At 34.9% G+C, this 13,093-nt stretch overlaps 1 protein-coding gene across 8 annotated transcripts in view; it reads left to right on the plus strand.

Annotated features, from left to right (window-relative positions):
• MIOS (meiosis regulator for oocyte development) overlaps window positions 1-13,093 on the plus strand; it is a 41,258-nt gene that overhangs the window by 13,907 nt on the left and 14,258 nt on the right. For all 8 annotated transcript variants that reach the window (XM_089917037.1, XM_022586765.3, XM_089917036.1 and 5 more), the window contains 2 exons: window positions 7,287-7,541; window positions 10,299-10,468. In XM_089917037.1, coding sequence (XP_089773163.1) covers window positions 7,287-7,541; window positions 10,299-10,468 — 425 coding nt within the window. The remainder of the gene's footprint in view (window positions 1-7,286; window positions 7,542-10,298; window positions 10,469-13,093) is intronic.

Raw genomic sequence — 13,093 nt, forward strand, 5'->3', positions numbered from 1 at the left:
ATAGCTATAAACTTCCCTCTTAGAACTGCTTTTGCTGCGTCCCATAGGTTTTGGTTCATCGTGTTTTCATTGTCATTTGTCTCTAGATATTTTCTAATTTCCTCTATGGTTTCTTCAGTGATCTCTTGGTTATTTAGTAATCTGTTGTTTAGCCTCAGTGTGTTTGTGTTTTTTATGTTTTTTTCCCTTTAATTTATTTATAATCTCATAGCATTGTAGTCAGAAAAGATGCTTGATATGATTTCAGTTTTCTTAAATTTACTGAGGCTTGCTTTGTTACCCAAGATGTGATCTATCCTGGAGAATGTTCTGTGTGCACTTGAGAAGAAAGTGTAATCGGCTGTTTTCAGATGGAATGTCCTATAGATATCAATTAAATCTATCTGGTCTATTGTGTCATTTAAAGCTTGTGTTTCCTTATTAAATTTCTGTCTGGATGATCTGTCAGTTGGTGTAAGTGAAGTGTTAAAAGTCCCCCACTATTATTGTGTTACTGTCGATTTCCTCTTTTATAGCTGTTAACAATTGCCTTTTGTATTGAGGTGCTCCTTTGTTGGGTGCATATATATTTATAATTGTTATATCTTCTTGGATTGATCCCTTGATCATTATGTAGTGTCCCTACTTGCCTCTTGTAACATTCTGTATTTTAAAATCTATTTTATCTTATATGAGTATTGTTGCTACTCCAGCTTTCTTTTGATTTCCATTTGCATGGAATATCTTTTTCCATCCCCTCACTTTCAGTCTGTATGTGTCCCTAGGTCTGAAGTGGGTCTCTTGTCGGTAGCATATAGACAGGATTTGTTTTTGTATCCATTCAGCAAGCCTGTGTCTTTTGGTTGGAGCATTTTTTTTTTTTTTTTTTTTTTTGCAGTACACGGGCCTCTCGCTGTTGTGGCCTCTCCTGTTGTGGAGCATAGGCTCTGGACGCGCAGGCTCAGCGGCCATGGCTCACAGGCCCAGCCGCTCCATGGCATGTGGGATCTTCCTGGACCAGGGCACGAATCCGTGTCCCCTGCATTGGCAGGCGGACTCTCAACCACTGCGCCACCAGGGAAGCCCTGGTTGGAGCATTTAATCCTTTCACATTTAAGGTAATTTTCTATATGTGTGTTCCTATGATCATTTTCTTAATTGTTTTGGGTTTGTTTTTGTAGGTCCTTTTTTTCTCTTGTGTTTCCCTCTTAGAGAAGTTCCTTTAGCATCTGCTGTAGAGCTGGTTTGGTGGTGCTGAATTCTCTTAGCTTTTGCTTATCTGTAAAGCTTTGATTTCTCTGTCGAATCTGAATGAGATCCTTGCTGGGTAGAGTAATCTTGGTTGTAGGTTCTTCCTTTTCATCACTTTAAATATATTGTGCCACTCCCTGGCTCGTAGAGTTTCTGCTGAGAAATCAGCTGTTAACTTTATGGGAGTCCCCTTGTATGTTATTTGTTAGTTTTCCCTTGTTGTTTTTAATAATTTTTGTTGTTTGATTACTATGTGTCTTGGCGTGTTTTTCCCTGGGTTTATCCTGCCTGTAACTCTGTGCGCTTCCTGGACTTGGGTGCCTATTTCCTTTCCCATGTTCGGGAAGTTTTCGACTACAGTTTCTTCAAATATTTTCTTGGGTCCTTTCTCTCTCTTTTCTCCTTCTGGGACCCCTATAATGCAAATGTTGGTGCATTCATTGTTGTCCCAGAGGTCTCTTGGGCTGTCTTCATTTGTTTTCTTTCTTTTTTCTTTATTCTGTTCCATGGCAGTAATTTCCACCATTCTGTCTTCCAGTTCAGTTGTCTGTTCTTTTGCTTTAGTTATTCTGCTATTGATTCCTTCTAGTGTATTTTTCATTTCACTTATTGTATTGTTCATCTTTGTTTGTTCTTTTAAACATTTCTTGCATCTTCTCGATGTTTGTCTCCATTCTTTTTCCGAGGACCTGGGTCATCTTCACTATCATTATTCTGAATTACTTTTCTGGAAGGTTGCCTATCTCCACTTTATTTAGTTGTTTTTCTGGGGTTTTATCTTGTTCCTTTATCTGGTACATAGTCCTCTACCTTTTTATTTTGTCTGTCTTTCTGTGAATATGGTTTTCATTCCACAGGCTGAAGGATTATAGTTCTTCTTGCTTCTTCTGTCTGCCCTCTGTGGATGAGGCTATCTAAGAGGCTTGTGCAAGCTTCTTGATGGGAGGGACTGGTCTAGCTGTACTTTGATATATTTCAGGGAAAAGCCAATACACTACCTCTGAGGAAAAGCAAGGGGGGAAAATGGAATATCTTTATATGTTTCTGGTGCAGTAGAGACAAACTGAGTATCTTGTCTTGAGTCAAGAGTAGTCTTTACCCAAACTAAAAAAGACTACTGTTGGAAAGATTATCTCATTGATAGACTTTTAGCTTTTTGTTTAGTTTGGTCTAGATATTTTGTTTCTGTAACCCAAAAAGTAAAAAGTAGAGAAATGACTGTCAAAGTTGGCAGTCCTAAGTTCCAGTCTTTTCTCTGGCCATACTTCTTTTCTAATTGTATCTCTAATAATTCAACACATAGTAAGTCAACACATTGAGCCATCTTGCCCACCATTACCTAATGCACAAGTTTATTAGAGCTAAATTTTAACTTTGGTGACAGATAATATATAGTGAGTGCTTACTATGAATTAGACATCATACTAGTTGCTTTCTCCATGTTACTTTAATTCTTACAACTGTAATATGAGGTAAATTTATTCATTCATTCGCCAGGTATTCGTTACATGCTCACTATATGCCAAGAATTCTCCTAGGAACTGGAGATATAACTGTAAACAAGAGAGCTAAGTCTCTTCACTCGTGGAGACTATGCAAGATAGATATCATTCCTGCTCTTGGGGAGTTTACATTCTACAGTTGAGCCTTGAACAAGGAGAGGGGGTAGTTAGGGTTACTGATCCCTTTTACCCCACTCAAAAATCTGTGTACTTGTATTTCTGCCTGAAAAACAAAGAAATTGATAAATGACTCATTCAAGGACAGGAAGCTGAAATAGTTTGGTAGAATCAAGACTCAAACCCTCGTTCTTTTGTTTCCACATATTGTGATCTTTAATCGAACACTAACTTTTCCCCACATTTAGATATCTATAAAATGAAAACACAGGTACTGTCTTTATTGAAAACTTTGTATAAGTGGACCCATGCAGTTCAAACCCATGTTGTTCAAGGGTCAAGTATACTTCAGAATATGGACAAGTAAATAGTTATAATATGAGGAAGAACAGACAATTAAGTACAGAAGAATTCATAATCTGGTTTTAGGAATTAGTGTTGGTTTCCTGCAAGAGGTAAAGGCAAAGACAGGGTTCAGACAGGGAGCAGCATATGCAGTGATCCCAGAGGAGAGGGAGCATAGCACATTCAGTATTGCAGGAACAGAGTGTGAGAGAGGACGCAAAGAGAGAATTGAGGCAGTGGGGTAACCAGGACTTAGAAATCATGGTGAGGGTTTAGGGAAATTTGTGTTTTAGAGCTGTCACTCTGTGTGTGGAATGGATTGGAGGGGATCAAGATTGATAGCAGGGACCTCAGAAGCCACAGTTATCAGGCAAGATATGATGGTGTTCTTACGAAGGTAAGTGGCAGAAGAGCTAGAGAAATGTGGATAGAGAGTGGGACAGAATTTAATTAATCGGATTCAGGGGATGGAGGGGAAGGAAAAATGAAAGCATGCTAAGACAACTGGGATAATACTAATAGCAGTTAATTAGATAGGAATAACATAGGTAGAATGCATTTGAAAATAAGAAAAGAGTTTATTTTGGGATAAATTTGATATAGCTAGATAGAGATGTCCAGTGGGCAGAAAATGTAGGGTGAAGAAAGAGGTCATCCATTTTAATTAATTCTTTCAAGAAATTTGACTGTATGAAGGAGGATAAAAAGATATACAGTGATAGCAGCAGGTGAATCTGGAGTCATGGGAAGGCTTTTGTGTTGTTTTTGTTTTTAACATGGAATTGATTAAAGTGTGTTTAAATGCTGATGAGAGGAAACCCTTAGAAACTGGCAGATGCAGAGTAAAGAGGCTGAAAAGCAGAATTCCTAGGAAGGGATCCAAAGCACAGGTGAAAGATTGGCTTTACACACAGGAGGATGTACACCTACTCCACAGTAGGGAGAGGGGAAAGGTATGCAGGTTGTTTAATGTTGAGTGATCAGACACTGACAGGTTTTCCACTTGATGGCTCCTACTTTCTCAACATAGTAGGTTTGCTTGTTGAGAAGAGCAGGGAGGCTGTGGAGAGGAGATACAGAGAAGAGGAGAGAGAGTTGTCTTGAGAAATGGGAGGACTGTGGGGCAATGTTGCTTTAGCAGAAGAAAGAATAAAAGACAATGGGCCAAGAGAGTTAAGAATACTGGAAAAAGAATGGTTCATTTGTTGGTCCTTGGGATCTAACTTGGTTAGGGAGGAAAATGACAGAAGACTAATAAGTAAAGATATGAGTGGTCAAGAGATTGTGAGGTTGAGATTGTGAGCTGGAAGTCTATGAGGTTGTGGTTAGAAAGTGGCTCTTTTGGAGAAGAAATAACTTGAAGTGTGTCTGTGATGGGAGTGGATAGAATCTTGGAGGTGTAGGCTGGTGGAGATAAGGCTAGTTTTTTGGAAGGGCCAAGTGTTGAAATCAATCAGGAAGAAGAGAATGCATGCTCTGAGGGAATGCCTTGTACGTCTTGTGGAGCAAGGTCACAGGGTTGTCAGTAGGTATAATTCCTTCTTTTTAAGATGGCAGAAAATTATATAATGTTGGTCAGCTTTCCATCCAACATGATGAAAATATTTTTCATACTTAAATGGTAAACTGATCTAGAAAGCATGTCTGTTAAGAAGAATTACTTTAACGGGCAGAATTGCTGGGATTTAGGTTTTTAAGAACAAAAATGTTCTTATAAACACTGGATAAAATTACTGCTCTGTTATTATATAGATGTAAAAATGCAACAAACTTACAACTACAAGTAGCATAGTGTTTGCTTGATGTAGTATTTGAAACAAAAAAATATTTTAAATGTTTTTTTAATGTTTAAGTGAACTTGTTTCACTTGTTTCCCTCACAACCATCATAAAACATTGATTTTATTATTTATATATAGAGTAGTCTCAAATTTTGGGGATACAATCTTGTCACTTTAGTATTACATAATGTGTATACATAGATTTAAATTAATCATATTTAAAAATTCATGCAGTATTACATAATGTGTATACATAGATTTAAATTAATCATATTTAAAAATTCATGCATACTAAAAATCATAATATGACTATGTACTTAAAAACCCACAATAATATCACATTGCTTATTTGATAACCCGAATTTCTTGTAACATAGTTATTAAGCAGTGGGAAGGTCTCTGAGCAGCCACCATAATGTGACGCAATATCCATGCACTTGCAGAATACTTTTCCACCTCCTAGCTCTGAACTCTTTGGATTCATACACACTGATCTCTATTTCATGACGCAATTCTAGAAAATAAAAACTCTAAGAAACTAGAAATTATTAAGCTGTGAGGAATTGTTTAACAAATAAATTGCTTTTTGTTCACCTGCTTAAATTTTTACCGTTAATTAAATAATATCATCAGTACTGAATCCAAAATTTATACAGGAGATAAGAAAGTAAATACCTTATACTACATCTGCAGCTTGTTCTACATGAAATTTAATGACTACATACTATTTAAACAGTTTAAATTTGTTATTCAGAATAAAAAGTCTTCTTTAATTTTTAACGTGTTTTATTAACTTTATCATTTAACTCTAAGTTTTCTCAGAGTTCTTAAAATCTCACTTTCATAAGCTATAAGTGATTTTGTCTTCACTGACTTCCCTCATGGCTGCATATAGAGCAGCACGGTTCCTCTTTTTGATGTGCAGGTATTCTCTTTATTTTTTCTTTTTTTTTTTTGTCTGCCTTGGGTCTTCGTTGCTGTGCGTGGGCTTTCTCTAGTTGCAGTGAGTGGGGCCTACTCTTTGTTGCAGTGTTCGGGTTTCTCATTGTGATGGCTTCTCTTGTTGCGGAGCACGGGCTCTAGGTATGCGGGCTTCAGTAACTGTGGCTCGTGGGCTCTAGAGCGCAGGCTCAGTAGTTGTGGTGCACGGGCTTAGTTGCTCTGTGGCACGTGGGATCTTTCCGGACCATGGAGTGAACCCGTGTCCCCTGCACTGGCAGGCAGATTCTAAACCACTGCGCCACCAGGGAAGTCCCTACAAATGTATAATTACTGTATTATATGTAACTATATAAATGTAGGATGCTGTAAATTACAAGTGTAAATTACTACTAATAAAAGACATTTGTAATGTTGGACATTCTTGCTTCCTAATTCCTAATTCAGTTTATTCTGAAAATCCTTTTTGTTAAAATAAGAACAGATAATTAATGACAATTTTGATGGTAAAACTTTCTAGAACTTTTAAGAATTTGAGTTGCAATTAATAGAGTCCTTAAGTTTCATCTTTCTTTTACCTTAATTTGGCACCAAGTATCATCTTACGTGAAATTATCCCCCCGTTAGGATCAGCTGCCTTGATTGCAATCTAAGTAATGTTACAAGAATTATTTAAATTCCTTGTGAAAAGAAAAGGAGGCCATAAAGTCTCCTGGTTTAGTAAGTGGGGAGAACCTTCAAATAATTCCTGTTGTATTTTAGCTTAGTACTTAACATTTCAAAGTACTTTGATGTTTTTGATCTCATTTTTTTTCATATAGATGTATATATTCATACATAGAGTGGCAGAAGGGGGAGGGAGAGAGTGTGAGTATCGAATCTCAGACACTGGGGATACCTTTCAAATATAAAAAGAAAAGATGCCAGCCCTTTTGGAGCGTATGTTCTAGTAGGAGCTTATGTTCTAGTAGGAGAAGAGATAAGACTGAAAATAAATTAAATAAAATATGGGAGCTTATGTTAGTGCTAAAGGACACAGAGGAACCAATCGTTAGTTAGATAATACAGGTGGCACCCTATTTTAGATTAGGTGGTCAGGGAGGGTGCTCTGAAGCAGTGACTCAGCATAGCCCATCAAGCATTGACTGTTAGTCCTACAGCTCTTTCTGGTAACTCGGGGAAGTTTGTACTTAGCAACATGTAAAATGTGTTTTGTTTGTGGCATGTCTTATACTTATGCTATCATGAAATTGTGGCTGAGAAGTTGAATATTTAAAATCTAATGTTGAAATAGTCCTATGTAAATCTGACTTATTTTCCAAACACATTTCAAAAACTAATAAACAATAATATAAAGGTGTTTTTCTTTTTAGGAATGGTAGAAAGCAGCAGACATAATTGGAGTGGGTTGGATAAGCAAACTGATATTCAGAATTTAAATGAAGAGAGAATCTTAGCTTTACAGCTTTGTGGGTGGATAAAGAAAGGAACGGATGTCGACGTGGGGCCATTTTTGAACTCCCTTGTACAAGAAGGGGAATGGGAGAGAGCTGCCGCTGTGGCATTGTTCAACTTGGATATTCGACGAGCAATCCAGATCCTGAATGAAGGGGCATCTTCAGAAAAAGGTATTGGGTTATATAATAAGATATTTGCCGTTCATAGAATCCTTGAAAGAAAAGATGCTGATAATTGTTAAAGCTCTAATCAATATTTTTGGTAAACTTTTTTGAAAGAGAAATTAGCACAGAACTGTCTCTATTAAAGTAAATGTTAGTCCATCCCTTTTGTTTATTGAAAAAGGAAATGTCTTAATTGTCTTCTTAATATTATAAGGAATACTCAAGTGTGTTCATTTCAGTGTTTTTTCCTTGAAGATAGTTAACATACATTTAAAAAATGTATTTTCTTGGAGATTAGGACTACTTTAGTTGGCAGGCATTTTTATGGCAAACATTTGAGTGTATTTTAGTTTATGCTTTATTTTTTGTATGGTTTTTGGTTGACTTTTAGGAAACTGAATGACACTTTTAGTTAGACTAACATAGATTCTTATAAAAATCATACTTTGATAAGCAAAAGTGTTTCTACTTGAGTCTGCTGATTTGAACATAGTTTCCATTTAATATTTTTTTGAAAAAGAAGAAACAAAGATATGTGATAAAGTTTTCACCCTGACATTTTGCAAGAGAAAACTCAGAGAAATAAATCTTAATCCAGGAATTCAGTTTTTTTCTTACTGGGAATATTTCACTTCAAGATGTATATATACCTATCAGTTTTTAATACACCTGGCCAAATTATTTATGAGTATTCAGAATACTTAATTTTTATTTGCTGGTCCATTTTGAAGCTATTACAGTTCTGTGGTACCATAGGAAAAACACCTGAATTAACTGTAATATATTTACTTGCAGTCTAAAAGTTGAAAAAGCTAATGTTTTGCCCAGATTGCCCTCTTTTCCTTCAGTTTTGCTCTAGCATAAGTCTTCCCCATTTGAGAGTGCAGTAGAAGATATGTTGTGATGGAAAAAAGAATTGATATTTAAAGCCATTTCTAATTCTAATTTTACTATGACCTTAGAGCATGATAATCCTTGTCTTGTGTACCTGGAAAATTTGGTGTTAGATTTAAACACCCATACTAACAATAGGGGGAAAGTATCTTTTCAGTGATTTGAATAACCTGGTTGAGGACTGGAGAAAAGATTTCTGTGAATCAAATATTCCTTTCCATTTGGAGATAAATTGTTCTAAGCAGGATTCAAAGAAGATATTCCTTTGTTGTTGTTGTTTCTTAATGTTAAAGTCAGAAAGAGTAAAACAAATACCGTATGCTAACACATATATTTGGAATCTAAAACAAAAAAAAAGGTTCTGAAGAACCTAGGGGCAGGACAGGAATAAAGACGCAGGCATAGAGAATGGAGTTAAGGACATGGGGAGGGGGAAGGGTAAGCTGGGGACGAAGTGAGAGAGTGGCATGGACATATATATACTACCAAATGTAAAATAGATAGCTAGTGGGAAGCAGCCACATAGCACAGGGAGATCAGCTCGGTGCTTTCAGACCACCTAGAGGGTGGGATAGGGAGGGTGGCAGGGAGATGCAAGAGGGAGGAGAAATGGGGATATATGTATATGTATAGCTGATTCACTTTGTTATAAAGCAGAAACTAACACACCATTGTAAAGCAATTATACTCCAATAAAGATGTTAAAAAAATGAAAGAAGGGAAGGAGGGAGAGAGAGAGACAGGGAGAGAGAGAAGGAAAGGAAGGAAGGAAAGAAAGAGAGAGAGAGGGAGAGGGAGAGAGAAGGAAAGGAAGGAAGGAAAGAAAAAGAGCGGGGTGGGGGTGGGGAGAGAGAGAGAGAAAGAAAGAAGGAAAGAAAGAAAAAAGACTTTAACAGAGTAAGCACAGGAAGCAGGCACAAAATAACTTGGGGAAAATGTTAATAGAAATGAGGAACAGGCTATTAAGAACATAAAGTGGGAAATGCTGTTTTATTTGGAAAAAAAAGAGTAAATGATTAGGATCAAGAAACCTAATAAAGTTGCTATAATAAATGTAGAAAACACTTAAGAGTAAAAGCTAAAGATGAATTTAATTTTCTCTTTTGAAGGTAAACTTAATGTTAGATGGCTAGGCAGCCGTAGGGCTGACTGCCAGGCTAGCAGCTCATCAGCAGCTGTATAAACTGCTAAGAACAAATGTTTAAAAGACTATTGGTAACAAATGCTTTGTTGCAAATATGTCTAAATACAGTTCTGTGATCATTCTGATAGTGAATTTTGTCCTAGAAAAATTAAGAGTATAATACTATAATAATAGTTAATTTGGTCCTAGAAAAATTAAAAGTATAATACTATAATAAGAATGCTGAAATATTGGCTTTCAGTACTTTAATGATAAAACATATACATAAGCATGAGCATTATATATGTAGGAATAGGAAAACAAATGATTTTGAAAATTGTAGTCCTGAGATACAATAATATTTACTATCAACACTTCGAAACATCTCCACATAAATTAACTTGTTGATGAAGTTGGCAATGATTCTGATAGTATTGCTTCACTACTCTTCATTTAGGTCCTAAGCTAACATACTGTGTAGGAATCTGTCTGGGATGAAAAATTGAGAATTAAAAGATGTGCTTGTCCTGCACAGGATTTGCAATATGGGTAGAAGTTTTATAAAAATGGAAATTTTTGCTTGTGGTTCTTGTCAGATATTCTAGTCTGTGTCAAAACCCTTATTCTAATGGGCTTATTTTTCTGGGGGGCAAATTCACCCTCTGATCTTTATTTGTTATGGTTGAAGAACTAGGAGACATTAAGCTTTTGATTACTTTGATTAGCTGTCTCTTTTTAATATGCAGGTGATCTGAATCTTAATGTGGTAGCAATGGCTTTATCAGGTTATACAGATGAGAAGAACTCACTTTGGAGAGAAATGTGCAGCACTTTACGATTACAGTTAAACAACCCGTATCTGTGTGTCATGTTTGCATTTCTGACAAGTGAAACAGGATCTTATGATGGAGTATTGGTAAGCTAATTTCTGTTTCATGAGACTCTCTTTTTAAGATAGGAGTTTTTAATCTAATTTTGTTAAAATTTTCAAATGTCAGTTGCATAAAATAATGTCATATTTCGATGCATTTTATATTGTTTAAAATAAGGTATCTTAAACATTTGGAGTTAGCCGATAGCAAACTGAACTTGATTTTTTTTTAAATGGTTTTAATGATATAATTTACGGACATTGGAGGAATAAGATTTTATCCTTTAGCTTAGGAACTGAGCTCTAGAACTCTACAACTATAGAAACATGCATATTATATTGAAATATAATCTTTTAAATGTGTGTATGGTGCTTTTGTTTTTGGCTTTTTTCTTAATTAAGTAAATCAATACATGATCAGTTATGGTCAGGATAACCATGTATCTTGTCTGAGTTAGTATTTGTCATTCACAGACACGTACCAGATTGGAGGATAAATTATGATCATACTACTTACAGTGGACTATTTTATTTTTTCACTATTTGGTCTTTTCATTGCTGTTTTTTTTTTTTCTCTCTCTCTCCTGCTTTAATCACGTATGAACACATCACCAAATAGGTTCTTTATCACAAAGTGCAGAAAGAAAGAAGTGAGGGTTGCTTATCAGTTTTAGTTATTGGGTTTTAAGCTTCACCTTAGTCCCACAACTTTCTTGGCATTTGTTGGGCTTCTTTCTAGCACTGAGAAGAACCTTCTAAGGCAAAATGTATTTCTATTTTTTTTTGCAATTGTAGCATTTATTGGGTTGGCTAAAAAGTTCATTCATTTTTTTCTGTAAGATGGCTCTAGTAGCACTTTTAACTTCATTCAGAACAATTTTGTTAGATTGTATTGTGACTGTAATAGGCACCTGGAACAGTTCTTAGTTCAAAAAGATAAAAAGTTTTGGGAAGATGGAATTATGAAGTTGCCTGAAAAATGGCAGAAGGTAGTAGAACAAAATGGTGAATACATTGTTCAATAAAGTTCTTGGTGAAAATGAAAAATGTGTCAACTTTTACTTAAAAACTGAGGGAACTTTTTGGCCAACCCAATATTATAAAATACACATTGATAATTGATTTAAATGTCAGTTCCAAAGAATTTATAAAAACATGTATTTTATTGAGATAAATGAATGAATATGTTAATAAATGTTGTTAGTGTCCATTTTGACAATTCTTTATGTGTTTTGTTCATTACTTTTAACGAATTACTATTGAACCTTTCTAACCACTTCAAATTAATATCCAAGAGCATGTTGGGGTTTTTTTGTTTTGTTTTTACAATTATTACTCTTTGTTGTTAAACAGAAGACTTTAAATGTTGCATCTTGAAGAAATAAAATGATACTTTTAGGAAGTGGTAGAGGACAATGAAGACTAGAAAAAGAAATGGATTGTTCAGATTTTAAATTGATAGAGAAGTATATTGTCTAAATGTTAAACTTCTGTATTTTCAATTAAGTGACCTATTAAAACTACCTTCTTTTCTTACACCTAAATAAGTAAGGGATATCATATCTTGAGTAGGAAGTTTATATTGATATTTCCAAGCTGTTTCAGGAGTGTCCCTGATTATACTTTATATGTAAATAATGATAATTATCATTGTTCTTTTTAAAAAATTGTTAAGTTATAGTAATCTAGTGAAAAGTTTTGAATTGGGAAATCAGAAGGTAAAGGTCTGAGTCCTTGCTCTGCCACAGTTACCTTAGCTGGTCAGTTAACTTTTTGGGGTTTTAGTTTTTTCAGCTGTAAAATGGCACAGAGAATATTTATAACTCTTTCCAGATCAAAATTGTAATACATGCAACATAGTCTAAGAGTTAAATCTAATTTGTATGAAATATATCCCCTTTTTAGGGCAGAACCATATTTTATAATTGAGAAAACACACTAAGGTATCAACTGAAGTGAACTTACGTTTAAAGGAGGAAAACTATATTTCATGGAAGACTTCAGTGGAAATAGGATCCTTTATCCACCCTTAAACTATTTTTTATTTATCACAAAATTAATTGTATCTTTCTATATTTATAGTAAACACTTTTCAAAATAGTATTTTACATTATTGGCAAGTATACAAAAATTTAAGAATTTATCATAATGCCTCTTATTTTGCCACAAACCACCTATATAAGAGTATTTTACAATAGCCACAAAAGTGTGTCTATTTACTTATAAAGTATGTTTTAAAATTTTGTGTTTAGAAACATGTATTGATATTTTTTCTAAATCCTGAGCTGGTATATTTACTGGTCATTCATAGATTTCCTAGACTTGTTGATTAACTTAGAAGCCAAGGAAAGATTTCCTCAGTTTCACTAAAATTAATTTCTATGATGAAAGGACTACATGACATCTTAAATTTGGTAAACTGTTCACCATTGCTTCTGTTTTATGTTAAAGTTATATAAGACAGAACTGGAATTGTTTTAAGCTAAATTGGTCAGTTTAAGAGGTAAATCTTTACTTTCTACGGACAATAAATAACCTTAGCACTGAGTTTCCTGAGAGTTACATTAAGAAAAACATCTTAGGTGATCAGTGGCTCTGCCAGTATATACACAGTAACCTATTAATACATTTGAAAATCAAAATATATATTAGGTATAAAATACCTAGTCT

Source organism: Delphinapterus leucas, chromosome 9 (genome assembly GCF_059928025.1).
Source record: "Delphinapterus leucas isolate spDelLeu-1000000601 "Yukka" chromosome 9, BTC_Dleu_Yukka2, whole genome shotgun sequence".
NCBI lineage: Eukaryota > Metazoa > Chordata > Mammalia > Artiodactyla > Monodontidae > Delphinapterus > Delphinapterus leucas.